At 48.9% G+C, this 16,974-nt stretch overlaps 2 protein-coding genes across 3 annotated transcripts in view; one reads left to right on the plus strand and one right to left on the minus strand.

Annotated features, from left to right (window-relative positions):
* The window catches only part of WDTC1 (WD and tetratricopeptide repeats 1), a 28,708-nt gene extending 26,756 nt beyond the window's left edge, over positions 1-1,952 (minus strand). Inside the window, exon 1 of the mRNA XM_019547969.1 lies at positions 1,786-1,952. The gene's annotated coding sequence lies outside the window, so the exon portion shown is untranslated. The remainder of the gene's footprint in view (positions 1-1,785) is intronic.
* A 6,369-nt stretch (positions 1,953-8,321) lies between these two features.
* SLC9A1 (solute carrier family 9 member A1) overlaps positions 8,322-16,974 on the plus strand; it is a 45,792-nt gene continuing 37,139 nt past the window's right edge. The window contains exons 1-2 of one of the 2 annotated variants that reach the window (XM_019547971.1): positions 8,322-8,418; positions 8,578-9,086. In XM_019547971.1, the coding sequence (XP_019403516.1) occupies positions 8,717-9,086 (370 nt within the window). In that variant the 5' untranslated portion in view covers positions 8,322-8,418; positions 8,578-8,716. Of the gene's footprint in view, positions 8,495-8,577; positions 9,087-16,974 lie in introns of both variants that reach the window. The other variant, XM_019547970.1, reaches the window with a different exon arrangement.

A 16,974-nucleotide genomic window follows, 5' to 3' on the forward strand; every position in this document is an offset into this window, starting at 1 on the left:
CCAAGGTGCTCAAAAAAAGTACTCGTCCCTCCTGCACTTTGCATGGCATCTGACTGTCGGATTGGAAAGCAAGTACCAGTAGCCTTTTCCCTTATTTTGTTAACTCAGGTTTCAGTTTCCATGCTGCTCCAGGAGAGAGAGAAGATCCTCCAGCTTCCCTAGGAAGATCCATTATCTGATTTCCAGAGGTCAATACATCTGTAACTCCCCGCACTGCAATCTCTTGGGATGAGAGGATTAAGCCACAATGGTATGAAGCAATCAAGGGTAAACTTTTACTATCACTGCCAGTGCTCTAAGGGCCCCATACACTACTTCCTCTGGCTGCATGCAGGACTCAACTTATACTCTGCTAAGAACAAAAAACAGACTCAATCACACTTGAGCATGAGGCTAACTCTGTGGCTTTTATGGGGAATGTGCCCAACTCTATCCATTCAAAGCAAGTTTTCCCTTTGTCACTGCCTCACAAAACTTCACAAAGTCTGAATATACTGCAGATTGGGAGACAGGGGATCCTCATCTCCCATCCTTTTGCACTTTTCCCCCTCATAGAAGAATCCAACAAACAGGATGTGCAGGACTAAGCTACCCGTGCTTAGCTGCTGTTTTACACTACAGAGTGGGGGTAGTGAACAGGCAAAGTCTAGGGAGATCGCCAACACTTTTGCAATGCATGGCCTCTATTTTTTTCCAGTCAAAGGTTAATAATCTGCAGAATTCAACAGGCTTTGGCCCTGCCTGGCTAATACCCAATCCTGAAAGACAAGATGGCAACAAATTCCTGAAAAGTCATTCACTCCCAAAGCTCTGCATGATGGTGACAAGATGATCCCATTTCCATGCTTTGGGCCTGCTAAGCAGCCTAACAGTAGGGCTTAGTCAACTCCAACCGCTCCCAGCACTGGAGAATCAGGCAACTAGTCATAACATAACGGATTCAGACTGGAGTTTGGGACACATCAAAGTCCACCGAGGTTTTCATATGAATAGCCAGTTCAGTCCAATCCACTGACTATCTCCCTTTGCTTTCCCAAGACAAGCGGGTTATGCCTCTACACTCCTAAAGGATGCTAAGAAAGAAGTTCCTAGCACGGCTGGCACTTTCGCTCTCTGCAGTTTGAATCTGGCATCAAAAAAAAAACCTCTACCCCGTCGCACAAACCCACGGAGCATGGCATTCCCCCAGCGATCAAACCCTGCCGGCACCTTTTTAAGGCTAAACCCAAGGTCACCAAAACCCGCACGCTCCTGAAACACCATTCGCCCCCGGGTGGGGGGGAATAAATCCCCATCGCCACCTCCCCAGACAGGCGTCCAGCCTGCCTGCTCCCAGCCAGGACACGGCTCGTGGCACGTGAAAACGTGATAGGAGCAGGGAGCACACTAGCTGTTAAAAGAAAATTTTAAAACGAGAGAGAGAGTGCAATGGGGACAAACTGTTTCGGGGGGGGGGGGTGTGGAAACCTGTCAGGAAAAGGATGCTGCAGGGGGAAGGGGTAGCTGACAGCCCCCAGCACGAGGGGGAAGAGGGGCAGGCCGGAGCGGGAGCGCGGTGCCCAGGGCATGGCGCAACCAGGCCTGGGGGAGCAGAACCCCCCCAGCCTGGCACAGAGCTGCCAAGTGCCCCCCCCTTGCATGGGCACCCTCCCCCCTGCATGGGCACCCCCAGCCTGGCACAGTGCTGCCAGGGGGGTGCCAGTTGGGGGGGGCCTTGCCCCGGGGCCAGCCGCGGGCGCACGGCCCTGCCGCGGGGTCAGCCAGGCCGGGGGAAGGGGCAGGTACCTGTCAGGCCTGCTCCCTGCAGCCCGGGGCTGCCTCGAGGCTCCATGCAGGCCGCAGGGGTGCCAGGGCTCGCGGCCGTCGCCCCCCGCCCCGCTCGGCGGGCCCAGCCTAGCCGCGGCCCGCTGCCTGCGCGCCCCCTCCTCTGTTTATCTCCTCCAGCTGTCCGGGGCTCAGCAATCCCCCCGCCGCACTGCGCCTGCGCCACGCCAACTGCGCCACACCGCCCTCCCCGCGCCGCCGCCCGCGCCACGCCGGCGGCGCAGGCCGGCTTCGAGAATAGCTCTCCCTCCTCCCTCGTACGCCTCTCAGAGTGGCAGCGCGGCTAGCCACAGGGGTGACCCGCTGGGGGGCGGGTGAAGCCAATGGGCGCGCGGGGGCGGGGGCTGGGTGCGCCGCGGGGGCTGCCGGGAGGTGTAGTTTGTTCCAAGGAGGGCCTGGCCTAGGTGCATGTTGGGCTTAGGGCTTCAGTCCTGTACTTCCTAGGCCTGCCCAAGCTCTAGGTCTTTGCTGTTGTCCCCCTGGGCTTGCCGCATCTCGCCCTGCCCTCCTGCAGCAAGGCTCACCCATGCCTCATAACCCTGCCTCTGCTCTCCCATTCCTTCAGCTCTTTGTTGCAGGGCCTTTCTGCTTGGGAGCCAGCCTCAAAGCTGCCCTCGGGCTTTCCAGGTCCTGCCCCAGCTGCTGTGGCTTCTCTCGCCCCTTTCATGCCTCCTTTCCACCCCGAGTGCGTGCCAGCCTGCTGTCGTGCTAGGGCCTCCGCTTCCCTTCCTTTTCCCCAGTAGCACCTGCTACTGCGAACTTGTGCTCCAAGTACGTGCATGCCCTGCTGCTGTGCTAGCTCCTCCAGCAGGCCTGTCTTTTATATGCCATGTATGACCAGGCTGGGTAAGTAATTGGATACGGCTGAGTTGCATCACAAAAAACACTACGTGCCTCTTCCTGGCTGTCGGAATGGCCTAGAAATCAAACGTGGAACTTTGTCCTGTTTGGGGAAGCTGCAGGGCTGGGGATTTAAAAAGAGAAAATATATATATATATATAAGGAAACAGAAAAGTCCATGTGGTGGCACTGTTTGCAAAAGTCCTCGTGCACTTCACCCTTCCAGTGCAGCTTCCTGGAGTTCTGGGTGGACAAAATATCGCTCTTTTGTTTTAGGAAGCAACAAGGGTATGTTGTCCGGCTTCTCGGAGAACGCAGCAAACGATGGCTAGGGCTAATGCTTCATTACCACCCGCTGGCTGCTGGGGGCAGGCAAAATGTAGAATCAATAAAAAGTTTAAAAGTCATCAAACATCAAAATGTCCTGTATTTTACAGTTAAAGGCAGCGTCCGAATTACTGGGGAGCTCGGGGGGGCTGAGCCCCTCCATAAGAGATGGGAGCCCCTCTGCATGTTTTAAAAATCATAACGGGGGGGGGGGAGGTCACTTAAACTGGTTCATTGATTAACAAGTCCACCTAACTTCATGTGAACCACCCCCATGCCCGCCCCAGGAGTCAAAGTGTAATTCAGACTCTGGTTAAAAGTTATAAAATGTCTTACACTGTTTAATCGTGTTAAGCTATATTTAACAACTGCAACTCCGTGCCCTCGTCGCTAGCCTCGGCAGCACTGCAGGAAAAGATTCCTGCTCTCTTCTCCTGCTCCTGGAGTAGGAGCTGTATAGCCTGCAACCTGGGTACTGTAGGTAAACCTCATGACTCTCCCAGTAGCTGCCAGACAAAAGAGAAACCATAACCAGCCTTTCTTGGTACAATTTCTGCTCTTGACCTATGCAGGCCAAGATTAGAGTTGGCAGCTTTCTCAGTGAATATTCAGGTATTAATATATCACTTATCCACCCTCTTGAGAAAGTCCCATAATATTAAGACACTTAATACAATCAGAATCTATTACTTTCCTTTCAGTGACTTAGATGTTTGGGTGGGGGGGAGTGGTTTCCATTTCTGTAGTACTGCCCCTATTAGGGTCTCGCAACACTTGGCAAATTCATTAAGCTTCAGTAGCCCCTTGAACGTAGATCTTATTTTGTTCCCCAGATGGGGAAACTGAGGCACAGGGAATACATTTCAGAGATGATGAGCACCTGTAAAGCCAGCTGAAGTCATTAACTGCTGTGAGCACCCAGCAACTCTGAATGTCATGCCCGGAGATTTTTAAGCAACTCTCCTGGTCTCTCAGTAAACTAGTAGGAGAATTTGTAACGTCACCAAGACATTTTTCCCCCAATATACACATAGCCTTTTATACAAGTAACGCATAATGAGTTTGTTGAATTTTCAGCCTTAAGAAGCATGTAGGGAGAATGGAATAGAACTACCTTGAGGACTAAAAATTCACCTGACTTGCAAGACTTGAATTAAATGGTTAAAGGCATACAGCACAGGATTAAATCCTGTATTCAATAAATGTACAGTTTATTTTCTTTCTCTCTTTAAAAAAACCAGAGAATTCAACGCGGAGCGCTTTGAAGAATGTGCTCTTGTTATCCTGAGTTGGGCGTGTAAGCCCCCAAAGATCAAGAAAATCAAAGTGACGTTTTCATTTGGAACGTTAACTTCGTTATGGGATGCACATACGGTATTTCATAAAGATGTGCTTGGGAAGTGCCAAAACTCAAACTAGAATATGAACCAGATAAGACCGTTTTCTGGGGATTCTGTTGTTGAATTACCAGGAAAGTGGGCCATATGTGATCAAGTGTTTAGTGTGTTAAATGAGAGAACTCATCTCCTTCGTTCATCCGCAGCTTCTGCACTATATAGAAATTCTGTAAAGCCAGTTTTATATCTTCATCATACATTATTTCTCAATGCTGTTTATAAGTGAGCCTGTGCACCTCTAGAATAGTGTTACTGCTGTTTACAACCTCAGAAGGTTGTTGGGTTTGTTTGTTTTTTACTTATTCAGCCTCTCAGGTCCCAGGGCAAGAGGGGGTGAAGCAATTTGCCTAAGGTTATCTAGCTAGTCAGTGGCAGAACTGGATATCAATAATGTGATTTAATCAGTAGGCCATGGAAATTAGAATGAAATGGAAAATTACCTGGAGCGTTATTTACTTATATGTAGTCTTTTGAGGGGTGCATCATAGGCAAAAATGTCAGAAGCAGCACCATTACAGATTTATTTGCAGGGGCTTCACAGGGAGGAGAATCATTCAGTCAGGGTGGGAAGGTTGTACCTTTTCTCTGCTCAGCTTCTGAGTTACCATCAGCTGAGAGAAACAGGGAGGCTACAAGAAAATGTATGAAGAGGCAAGAAGGTAGGGTATTTGTCATTAATTAAAAATGCAGTGGGAAGAGAGAAACAAGTAAGATGCAGGATATACTAACAGAAGTACAAAAAATATATATTTATAGCAGAGCCATCTAACAACCAGTACATGTCCATGGCATGAGGATCTCTATGTCCCACATTTGCCACTGAGTCAGTATATGATCTGGATCTGATTTCTACATGACTTTTGTGCGAATATGACTAAAAAGGGGCTCTTGGGATCTGGGTTAGGTGAATGGACTGGCGGTACTAATGGTAAGTTCTAGGTCATAGCACAGAAAGCATGGGTTTATTTTTTGTAAGAGGTGCTGGGGGCAGGGTTGTGTTTTTTCCTTTAGAAAAGGATAATTTACCTGACTGCACCCATTAACACACTGGCTGCTTAAAGACCAGAGGCAGGACGACAGACCGAAAATGTTTCTAGAGGGTAGGGAAGACAGTGATGTATTCACAGGGCACATTTCACTTTCCAAAAGACAGCAGGCTAAGCTCGAACGCATTATAGCTGATGTGATTTGCTTGATTGGATGCTTTGGAAGAGCAGTCTCCTTGCTCTGTCCTGTTGTACTGCATGCTTTCTCCTTTACAGATTAATGAGCTTAAACCTAATTAGACTCCCTGCTGGTATGAAGGTGATGTCTGTTCTAAGGTTCTCTGTGGGTATCTCTGGTAGATCTTAGAGTTGTGGATAGTTTGACTATCTGCATCACCTGTGAGTTAGAAATGATTTTTAAGCAGCACCAGGATAATTGCTAAGGACCCAAAGGGTGTATTTGTGTTCTGGAGTAGTACAATGCTGATAGATTTAAATCAGGGCAGGGTAGTATCCTACAGACTAACTTGTTCAGAGCAGCCCTTATAGGGTAGACTTGATACTTTATGAATGACAGACCCCTTTGCAGACTTACCTGGATATATGCTATATTTTATGACCCCTGATGGAAATGCTGGGGTCTCCTTGGAACATCATTTCACTAAGATTTAGGACTGGAATTTGAAAGCTTAGACTTTAAGGTGCAGTTCTTTTGGAGCGGGGGGGCTTCAGTATTTTGGATAGATACCACTGGATATCTCTCAGCTACTGCTAGTCTGGGTCAAGATGATTTGTGAAATGACCGACCAAATAGCGAGCAATTAATTTGGAGCTCATGTTCTGGTTGGCAAATATGTGATTGTCAGTTAGGGGAGAATTCACACCCGCTTCTTGACTGATCCAGACAAGTCTGACGTGCTGTGGGGGTGGAAGAATGTGACCTAGTTATTCCAAAAAAACCATGGCACCAACTTTAGCTTCTGGGCACTGTTTCTAGAAGGGACCCAGCCCAGGTGGATCCTTTTGAATAAGTGTCTGTTTTCTCCGCTTGCCTGTGGCACAACCCTGTTCCTGTTCAAACTGGTGGTGAACTGCTCCTTTAACTGTAATAGCTCAGGATTGGGCCCCATGTGACTAAGCCTCTCCCACTGGGAAATGTAATGCTCAGGATTTCTTGCTTAATTGCCATAACTGATGACTGTCCACAGTATCATCACAGTAACTGAGCAGAAGTGAGACATTTGGCTGTTCCTGTTCAGGCTTGTGATTCATTTCCATTTTCTCTCTCATCATAGGTCAAGCTGACAGTTTTTTGGTCCCCTTCTCTGCAAGACAGTAAATTCCTCCAGTTTGGGGTGAGGCTATGTCATGCCTGCTACCTGCAGTGCTACTAACCTTATGGTTCTTCTAATCCTAGTTAGAAGAGCCCAACATTTCACTTCCTCCCAGTGTCTGTCTAAATGGATGAGCAGCAACCTAGTTAAAAAGAAAAAGGCATAGACCAGCTAAATCAATGGGTCTGAATTGCTGCAATAGGGATTTATCTAACCAAGGGGTTTGCAATGTCCTTATAATGTCTCAGTGTCCTGCAGACAAGAATTCACCTCATCTCTGAGAAAGAAAAGTATCATTCTGCCCATTTTACAGACAGAGAAGTGGAGGCATGTGGTTTTTGCCATTTAATTGGTGCAAAGCTCCCACTGACTTCAGTGAGGCAGGCCTTAAATGTGATGCTCAAGAGATGCTCAGAAAGTGGGTGCAGGGCCAGAAATAAGAATCATGTTGGCTGATTCCCGGTCACATTCTTTACCATAACACTAACCATATAACTTCAGTAGCATGTGACTACTTGTATTTTATCTACTATGTACTTGTGAATTATACTTAATGACCAGATGTGGAGGGCATGTAGACGGTGGTGCTTTGGCACAAAACCCCATTGATTTCAGTAGGCATTAGTGATTTCAGCTGGATTTATCTGCCTGCTAGGATGCAGAAGAGAGCCTGTCTATAACTCTGGGTGTTTAAATACCTCTAAGGATTGGCCCTGAGTCAGTCTCAAGGGGCAGAGGTGTTTGGCAAATTGGTGGTGTCCTTGGTAATAAATCTCCTTTCTGTTTGTACAGATGAATGACAAGTAAGTGAAAACCACACTGTGTGTGCTTCTTGGCTTTGCTGTCGTGTTTTCACGTCATCCACAGCCTGTTGGTCGGCTCTGCCACAGGCCCATACTTGCTGCATTTATCTTAAATACATGACAGAGTTTGCTTCTCTTTGGGGACAAGTTACTTGGGAGGTGACTCAACAAGGTACCACCGTGGGTGCTTTGTGGTGGTGCTTCTCTTTGCATATTTCTGAGGTGCCCGTTGCCCTGGGTCCTGCGTAGAAGGCAGGGGAGGTTTGCATGTTATAGACTAGCGAGAGAGAGAACAGCCACAAGCTTTCGTGAGCTGAAGCTGACGTCATCAGCATCTGAGGATATAGATAGATAGATATTTATGTACTTTGGTTAACCCAACAGTGTGCCTGTTTCTCTCTACAGACCTTTTCAGACCCCTGAAAAGGATCTCAAGGCACCCCAGGGTGCCATGGCACATGTTTTAGAACCACTGGGTTAGTCTCCAAGGTGCAAATCTACCCTTGCCTGCTATTGCTCTTGACACTAGGGAGGCTTGTTTCCCTGGGGCTGGAGTAGGGGCTGCTCTCCTGCCACGCACAGCTCATCCCCCTCCACCCTGTGTTCCTGCGTGCTGCCAGGGGGCTGCTCCCCAGAGGCAGCTGCATTTTGGCAGTGGAGCTCTCCCCAGGCATCAGGGCAGAGGCATGGGGGGACGCTGCAAGCTGCAGCCTATGTAATGGTGCTCCCAGCCAGTGGGTGCTGCTGCAGGTGCAGCTGGGCCTCCACTGCCACTCTCCTCTCCTTGTTTCAGGCTCCCTCCCTTCTGCAAGGACCCAGCCTCTGCTAGGGGCGGTCTTGCAGCCTCAGCTGCTTGCTCCTCCCTCCCCTGCCCGGGCTGATTCTGCTGCTTCTGCTTCCTCCTGGGTCTGTGTGTGTTTTGCATTGCATTTGCGTTTGCAGGGCTCCCTGCTCGCACTGCCCCCGCCTGGAGCAGCCAGCGGTACTGGGGGCTGTGGAGTGGCCGGCAGCAGTGGGGGACTCTGGAGTGGCAGTCTCTAATCTCTGTCTCCCTCCTCTCTGCAGGGAAGGCTGGAGCTGGGCTGGGCGGTGCTGGCCCCTTCTTGCCCCTCTCCGTGCCCTTGGCAGCACTTGCCCCATGCGGCTCTCTGGGACCAGCTACCGGTGAGGCACCGACCAGGCGCTGTGCAAGGACCAAGGGAAGATGCGGGCGACAGGCTGCCTGGGGGTCCCGACCCTCCACAAGCTGCCCAGCGTGTTCATGGTGGCAGCCCTGCTGGGGCTCCTGCCTTTGCTTCACAGCCATGGCTTGCAGCCAAACCCTATGCTGGCCTCGGAGGCACCCCACCACTACCCAGCAGTGGTCCGGGGCAACGAGCCAGGGGACTTCACGTCTGCCCCTCCTGGCATCTCAGAGGAGATTCACCCTCTGAGCAAGCACTCCAGTAACCACACAGGCAATGGGCACAGCAAGCCTGAGAAAGCTTTCCCCGTCCTGGGCATTGACTATACCCGCATCCGGATCCCCTTTGAGATCTCGCTCTGGATACTCTTGGCCTGCCTCATGAAACTGGGTAGGTTGGCACGGTTCTTCTGGGGTAGGGGCAGCCGGGTGGCATTTATATAAGGGCCTGAGCTCCTGCAGTCTCCTCCCGGTTGTCTCTGTGACCTTGGGCATGTTTCTCAGCCTTCCAGTGTTTGCCAGTCTGTAAAATGGGGTGATTTAAAATGCAAAGCTGCTTGCTGTATGGCTATGTCCCTGTTCGGGAAGCTTTTATAGGTCTTGGGAAGAAGGATGCTCCAGAAGTGCCAGCTATCACCATCTTGTTGATGCTGGTTCTGTACGGATCTGATATTAAGATCTGTTCCTTTCCATAACCAGAAGGGGAGTAGTTAAGGCACTAGCTTAAGCTTGGAGAAGTCAGGTGAGTTCCTTATTCCTCCACTGGCTTTCTCTGTAATCTTAGTCAAGTCACTTAATTTTTCCATGCCTGAATTCCTTATCTGTTGGATCAGGAGGGTAACATTTCCCTATCTGGCAGGGGTGATGTGAGGTTAAATGCACGAAGAATCATGAGATGCTGAGAGGTGCTGCAGGCAGGAGGGCCATTTAAGTACCCAGATAGACACCCCGCAGCACTGCCCAACCCAAAGAGGCACTGGTGTTGCCGAGCTTTCACCACTGGCTTCCTCCAGAATTCCTCCTGCGGCTGGATCAATACCAGCTGAGTTTCATAGTTTCATAGTTGTTAGGGTCAGAAGGGACCTCAATAGATCATTCAGTCTGACCCCCTGCCCTGGGCAGGAAAGAGCGCTGGGGTCACATGTCCCCAGCCAGGTGCTTGTCCAGTTTCCTCTTAGACTCGCAAGGTAGGGGAGAGCACCACCTCCCTTGGAAGCCCAATGCAGATTCTGGCAACCCTTACTGTAAAGAAGTTCTTCCTGATGCCCAACCTAAATCTGCTCTCTGTCAGTTTGTGGCCATTGTTCCTAGTTATTCCAAGGGGTGCCCTGGTAAACAGAGCGTCTCCTATTTCTTGCTGCTCCCCCCAGTGAATTTGTAAATGGCCACAAGATCACCTCTCAGCCTTCTCTTGTGAAGGCTGAAGAGTTCCAGGTCCCTCAGTTTCTCCTTGTAGGGCCTTACCTGCAGGCCTCTAACCATACAAGTGGCTCTCCTCTGGACCCTCTCAAGGTTATCCACATCCCTGGTGAAGTTTGGCGCCCAGAACTGGACTCAGTACTCCAACTGTGGCCTGACCAGTGCCGCATAGAGGGGAAGTATCTCCCTGGACCTGTTCATGATGCATCTCCTAATGCATGATGGAGTGCAGTTAGCTTTACCGATTACTTTGTCACATATTCACCTTGAAGTCCGCTATGACTCCAAGATCCCTTTCTGCCACTGTGCTGCTGAGAAGGTCAGCCCCTAGCCTATAGGTGCATTGGTGATTCCTTCTCCCTAGATGCAGCACTTTGCGCTTGTCTTTGTTGAGCTGCATGCTATTCTTTTCTGCCCACTTTTCCAATCTGTCCAGGTCTGCCTGGATTCAATCCCTTCCCACTAGTGTATTTACTGTACCCCATAATTTTGTCATCTGCAAATTTGGACAGAGTGCTCTCCATGCCCTCATCCAAGTTGCTGATGAAGACAATGAATAGCACGGTTCCAAGGACCGAGCCTTGGGAGGACCTCACTGCCCACATCTTTCCAAGCTGATAACGACCTGTCCACCATCACTCTCGGGGTGCGACCGTTAAGTCAATTTGCCGGCCACGTAATCATCTGTCACAGCCACTCAGTTTGTTTATGAGACTAGGATGAGATACCATATCAAATGTGTGTTCTGCAAAAGTGCTCCTAGCTTTGTTGGACACCTAGGATGTCACAATTACCTTCTGGCCCTCGGCTTAGTGGTCAAAGTGGCCACTCTCCAATTGGTGACATCTCTGTTTATGGTCTGTCGTAAAGCCAAGAGTGCGGCTGAACCAGCTGCCTCTTCCTGTTGTGGGGTGGAGAGATCTGCATTTCCTTGATTTTTATTCCCGGCTTTCCCTGTTAAATATTTTAAATCTACCACGAATCAATCTCTCTCCAATGGAGTGCTCTCACTTGCTGATTGAAATCATATGCAGGCTCTGCAGTCAGTCTCAGAGGTGAAAGGAAAGCTCAGTGTTTGCTCTGAGAAGTCTCCAGGCTGCCTGTGCCTGCTGTCAGAAACTGCCTTGTCTCAATTTTAGTCTAACAGACCTCCAGACTTGGACTCATAATTCAAAGTTAGCACAGAAAGGTGCTATCCTTGCACAAGCCGGTATGAATGGGAATGCCCACATGGATACAGAGTCTCTCCCTATGCCTGAAGAAGGGTACCTGTGCCCAAAAGCTTGCAAAGAACAATTTTTTCCAACTATTTAGTTAGTCTAATAAAAGGTGCCACTTTTAACCTAGTCTGCACATGGATACAGACAACTTTCGATACGCTTCCTTGAGCCTCTCCATTTTTTATTTGAATGATAGGAGAATAAGCTTTAACGCTTAGGCCCAAAAGACATCCTTTACGTCTGTGTGAGAGTTAGTGATTCCAGGAGGGTGCTGAGAATTAGGACTCCTGGGTTCTGCCCCTCCTATCTCCAAAAAAAAAAAAAAGGTGCCACATAAGAAAGAGCCAAGATTGCTTTTCTGCCTGTAGCCAAAAAGTTTCCCATCAGCTGGTACCCACCCTGGATGTTAGGTAACTTGTACTAGCTGATTCTGTACATGCAGTTAGTGCATGGCATCTACAGGCATCCTTACATCAGAGAGTAAGGGCTGATTAAATTGGAGAGATCTGCACTGAAGCTGTTGGAGGGAGGAAGTGTTGGTGATTCTGGCTGTTCTCCAAGCAGCACTGGTTTCAAGTCTGACTAGGTCTCAAGGCATCCTTTGAGCTGGTTATGAAACTGGGTGGGAAAATGCCAGCCTGGGGAACAGAAACGCCCTGTACGGAAGTTTAGTGTGCAAGGAGGAGGAAGAAGCAGGGAACGAGGCTGGAGGATCTCATTTCTGAGAAGTTTGCTGGCTTCCCCCTCCCAAGAACCTTCCCATTTGTCAGTGATTTAGAGCATCTGTTCAGGACTGTGATGCCGAGCACATCTTGCAGAAAGCCGCATCAGGTTGAGCTGGTTTGAGGGCAGTTTTCAGCCTGGGACTTGTCATGCATCACAAGGAGTCTGGGTGTCCAGGGCACATGTTTAGGGGGAAGAGATTTGCATCTATTCAAGGCTGTGTGTGGATTTGCTGGAGGGGGCATGGAAGTATTTGGTGGAGTGGTAGGAGTCCAGGCACATACCGCACCCTACACAACCTTACTCCCACCGAAATTTTGGCAGTAGAGCAGTGATGGTACATCCTCCTTGGCCTTGTTTTCTGGGGTTTTTGCGCTGCTTCAGAGCAACAGGGATAGTTCCCCTTGCTTGTGTGTCATCTGCTAGCCTCATGGGTTCCTACTGGGCCCTCTACACTTTTGGTTTAACTGTGTACCCAACTGCTTTTCCAGTGACTCTGGGTAACAAAGCTTGCTGTTTTCTGGGCACCTGATTATGGGACTTGTTAGATTGCCCCCAGGTCTGAGTATATGGCAGGAGCCCGCACCCCAGCAGCTGGAATTGTGCAAGTTGTGTAATTCTCCGTCTTTGTAGATGTGGGGAGTTTCTGGCTGTGGGTGCTGGACAGAACAGGGCATTAGAGTGGCAGGATTGGGCAGATACAAATTTCAGGTCCTGGGAATCGGAGAGACTTTGTCCTTTTATCTGCTTGCTCTCCCCAAGGCATTGGGGGAATAGTGAATTGCAATCTATTGTCAAAGGCTTGTGCAGAGATCATTTTAAAACAATGGTGGTGGGTAAAAATATTACTGCTGTTTTACAGAAACAAAAAGTGGTGCAAAGAAGTTAAGTGATTTGTCTACAGCTGGACAGGGAATCAGTGACAGATTACAGTTCAGATTACAGTCTTCTCTCCCATGCCTGAAGAAGGATGCTTGTGCCTGAAAGCTTGCAATTTAAGACATTTTTTTGCAAAGATCTAGGTGGTCTAATAAAAGATATTGCCTCTACCATGAGTTCTGATTCCTTTTGCCTCTAGACCGATACGGCTACAACCTGGACACCTGACAGATTACAATTCAGGAATTCCTGGCTTCCAGTCCGGGCTTACTCCACTAGATCAAGTTGCTTGCTCACCTGACGTGGTGATTGAACTGGGTGATTGATCACCGCAATCAGACTGGGATTATTGCTGTTTTACCAAGACATAGCACCGGAGGCTGAGGATAATGCTACCTCCTCCTGTTTCATAATAGTGCTGTTTTGAGGCAGAGCATTCCCTGAAAGATAGCGGGAGTGGGGAGTGGATGCAGCTTGACACCTTTTCTGGAGTCCTACCTGCTGTGTGCAGGGGAGATGTTACGCGCTTTGGCTTTGTCCATCTAGACAGAGCAAACGTGCAATTAGTCATGTACCATGAATGTGTTCAGCATGGATCTTGCTTAACTGGTTAATACTGAGGCCTGGTTTGGATCTAGAGTATTACCACAGCATTTTCTTAGCAGCCAATTGAAGTGTGTAGATGAGCCCTTGGTCACCACCAGCTTATGAGAAGATATTGTTAGTAAGGCATCTGTAGAGCAATTCTGTCCTGCATGGGAAGCCAAGACTCATCACGCCCTTGGGTTTTGGCCCAGACTTGATGCTCTGGGAGAGCATTTCACGTAAAACTTTAAGATCATTTCTGACATGTCCTTTCAGAAGAAAGGAATGAATTCACCTTGCCCTTACTCACCTTTTCAAGCCTCTCCTCACTCATTTTACTGTAAGCAGCCCTGGGACTGTGTTAGCTAGCTTTGTCCATGAAAAATTGTTTGGTAGGATCACAGTCACCTCCGACTTCAGAGCTCCAGACAAGAGAGAGGGAGCTGACCTTTTGATTCAAATGGCTCTAGGAGACATGCATGCAATTCAGGCCAACTTTATTTTCCATTTCAGTGGAATTGGAAAAAATGAGTAAGAAATGCAAATAATAGCTTAAATACCAAATTGCTGTAATAGTAGCTGTGGTGATGTAACTTGAGTGTCACGTGGTGGCTAATGGACCAGCAGGCAGGATTCTCATCTTGGCCACAGGCCTGCTGTGGTGGCCTTGGGCAAGATGTTTTACCTGTGTGCCTCATTTTACCTGTCTGAAGATGAAGATACTATGCTGGGGTGCTCCGCTTCTCTGTCAGGAAAGCACATTCCTGGAGCTAAATTTTAAAGGGGCATGAGATGTTGTTCTGCCCTGTGTTGGGAGCTGTTCAGCGGCATGGCAAAGCTTTTCTCCCTACACCTTCCGTCTGGCTTTGAATGATGCTTTGGATGTGATTTTTAAAGCATTCTTGCTTCTACTCCTGGGAGCAACTTTGTCCCAGTCACCTTGCAGTTCTACACAGCAGCAGGCATGAATGCATTTCATGCCTACACTAAGGCTTAGATAGGGGAGAATTAGGCTATGTTCCCCACCTCCCCTGTGTAAAGGGTCCCTTGGAGACCGTACCTATTAGCGGGTACCCTTCTTTGCCTTGCCTCTCTTTCTGTAGTGTGAGACACTAACTCACCAGCTGACACAGCGCTTCTCTTTAGTTGGAGCCTGTTATAATTACTGAGTCATTGCTGGTTTTTCTTTGCAGAATCTGGTCTTTTTGAATGTCTGGGTCCGGGCCGTCTAAATGGGACTGTCTGGTGTATATCACCCACTACAGCCAACCGTCTCTCAGGGCAGCAGACAGCAACCAATACTTAAATAAATATCTGTATAATTGTGAGATTAGCTGTAAGGGGATCTGAGGTGATTACTGGGCAGATTACTGCTTTGCAAGCTCTCCTGTTCAGTACAGACATGCAGAGCCCTGCGTCCTGGATAATATCGTGCTGCATTGGCATTCAGGATGTTTGGTTGAGGCTTCTTGGGCCCTTTTACAGTGTGCAAGGCTTGGGACCTGCATTCTGAATGTCCAGCCCTAATGTCTATGAAAGCTGTGAAATGTCTCAGCTGTAAAGGAGTAAGAAAGGAGGTCCCAGCAATTTGAAGTAGACAGAGGACAGCAGAGGAGAGTTCTGGGAGGATGGGTGCTGCAGTAGAGGATCAGGGGGATCTTTTGGTCCTATGCATGTATTGTTGGTTCCTCTGATTATGGATAGGATTTTCAAAGGTTTCCAGGTGGCTTTGGAGCCAGGCCCCCTTAGACACCAAAAGCCCCTTTATAGTCAAGCCCCCTAGTGATGGTTGAAAACATTACCCTTCAGCTCCTATCTACTCGCATTGCTTTCTTGAAAATGGAACATGAGTCTTTCCAAAATTCAGCCCGTGACTAATAGAAGAAGCACCGAGATGGGCAGCACTGTTTCTGGAGCAGCTCTACCAATATGGGATGGGTTTGTAGAGAGCAGGTTTGTTTTGGACATGATGGCAGTGAGCGCGATTGCAAACCTCCAACAGCTATATGTAGAGGAAGCCAAGCGAGTGGGGTGGAGTGGAGAGCTCCATGAATGAGATGACTCAGGATCACATAGTGTACGGGATGGTGGCGGGGAAGTCATTCCAGGCAGAGGAGGAGGAGACCTGGGACAATGTGAGGCCCGTGAGCTGGCAGCGCATAGGCCAGGAGGGAGTAGGGCAGCCTTGTCCGTCTACTGGATGCCGAAAGCAATCGTCCAAGGAGAGTGTGCGGTGACCAGCATGCTCCTTTCAGACTGGGCTGGCTGATCGTGTTTGTGACATGGGGTTGTTAAACAATCAGTCCTAGTCCTCGACGAATTTCCCTTGGTGAAATGCAAGGGGTTGCTCCAGCTGTCGCGGCTGGCATGTGCATCAATGGGACAGTGATAAGGAAACAATGGAATCACGTGGCATTCGCTGTTGTGACTTGGCATGTTGTACTCAATTGACTATATCCATGCTGCGCTCCCTCGGTCCTGCACGTCCAGCCAGGCTCTAAGGGAAGCTGGTGCCTACTGTATATTGGTTTAGCCAATTTTGCAGCTAAAAAACCCTCTAGTGGCCTAGCCACTAGAGACCTGGGAGTTCAGAATCTGGGATAATGGTCTTCAGCTCTGCCACTGGTACCCTGCCAGGTTTGCTCCAGGCCTGGCGTCTTGTCTATGGAGGCTGTGAGCTCTTTGCAACTGTGCCTTTGCAGTGCTTAATGGTGGCTGGGGCTTCTCAGGGCAATAAGTGATGCTGCTCAGAAAGGAAGCAGAGAGCTGACCAGGGACTAACCCTCACAGCTGTACCTTAACATGCAGAAGCAATTTGCAGATGGCTAGTGGCAAGGAGCAAGAGCCCTGGGAAAATACTGGTACAACTTTCTTTTTTTAAGCAGGAAGTTTATCTCTTTCTCTGCTCTTCAACTGTGTTGAGGTCTTTGGTGCACAGAGCGAGTCCTACAATGTGTATGAGACACAAGCAGCATTATAATCACTCTTGACTTAATAGAAAGATAGTGAGAAACCACAAACCATTCTGTGCCCTAGCAGGACTTTTTTTTCCTAGCAAGACTTCCTTACCAAGGGAGGGGGATTGTGAAAGATTCAGTGCAGCTCTCAGCTGGACTTCATAAATGATCCTTTTCTTAGCAGTTCAGCAGCTGCCATGGGCGCTTTGGCAGAAACACCCAGACCTGGTTCACTTTGAGATCCCTTGGTGCCTAGGTGCCCTGATGCCTTGGTTTTCTGTGACCCCAGGAGACTCTCTGCACTGGTTTTTCCATCTGTGCTGTGGAGATAGTGCCTATTTTGCATGAGAGATGAAGCTGAATTAACGCCTATTAGCAAAGGGTTTTGAGATTTTGACAGGGCTGGTGCTGTCTAAGTGCAAATTATTATTATAATTAAGTTAAACAGTCGCTTCCAAAGCCGATGTATTGGTCTTTCTCACTCCTTTATCTGTGA

The sequence above is a fragment of the Crocodylus porosus genome, unplaced genomic scaffold (genome assembly GCF_001723895.1).
Source record: "Crocodylus porosus isolate Cpor-Errol unplaced genomic scaffold, CroPor_comp1, whole genome shotgun sequence".
In the NCBI taxonomy this organism is placed as follows: Eukaryota; Metazoa; Chordata; order Crocodylia; family Crocodylidae; genus Crocodylus; species Crocodylus porosus.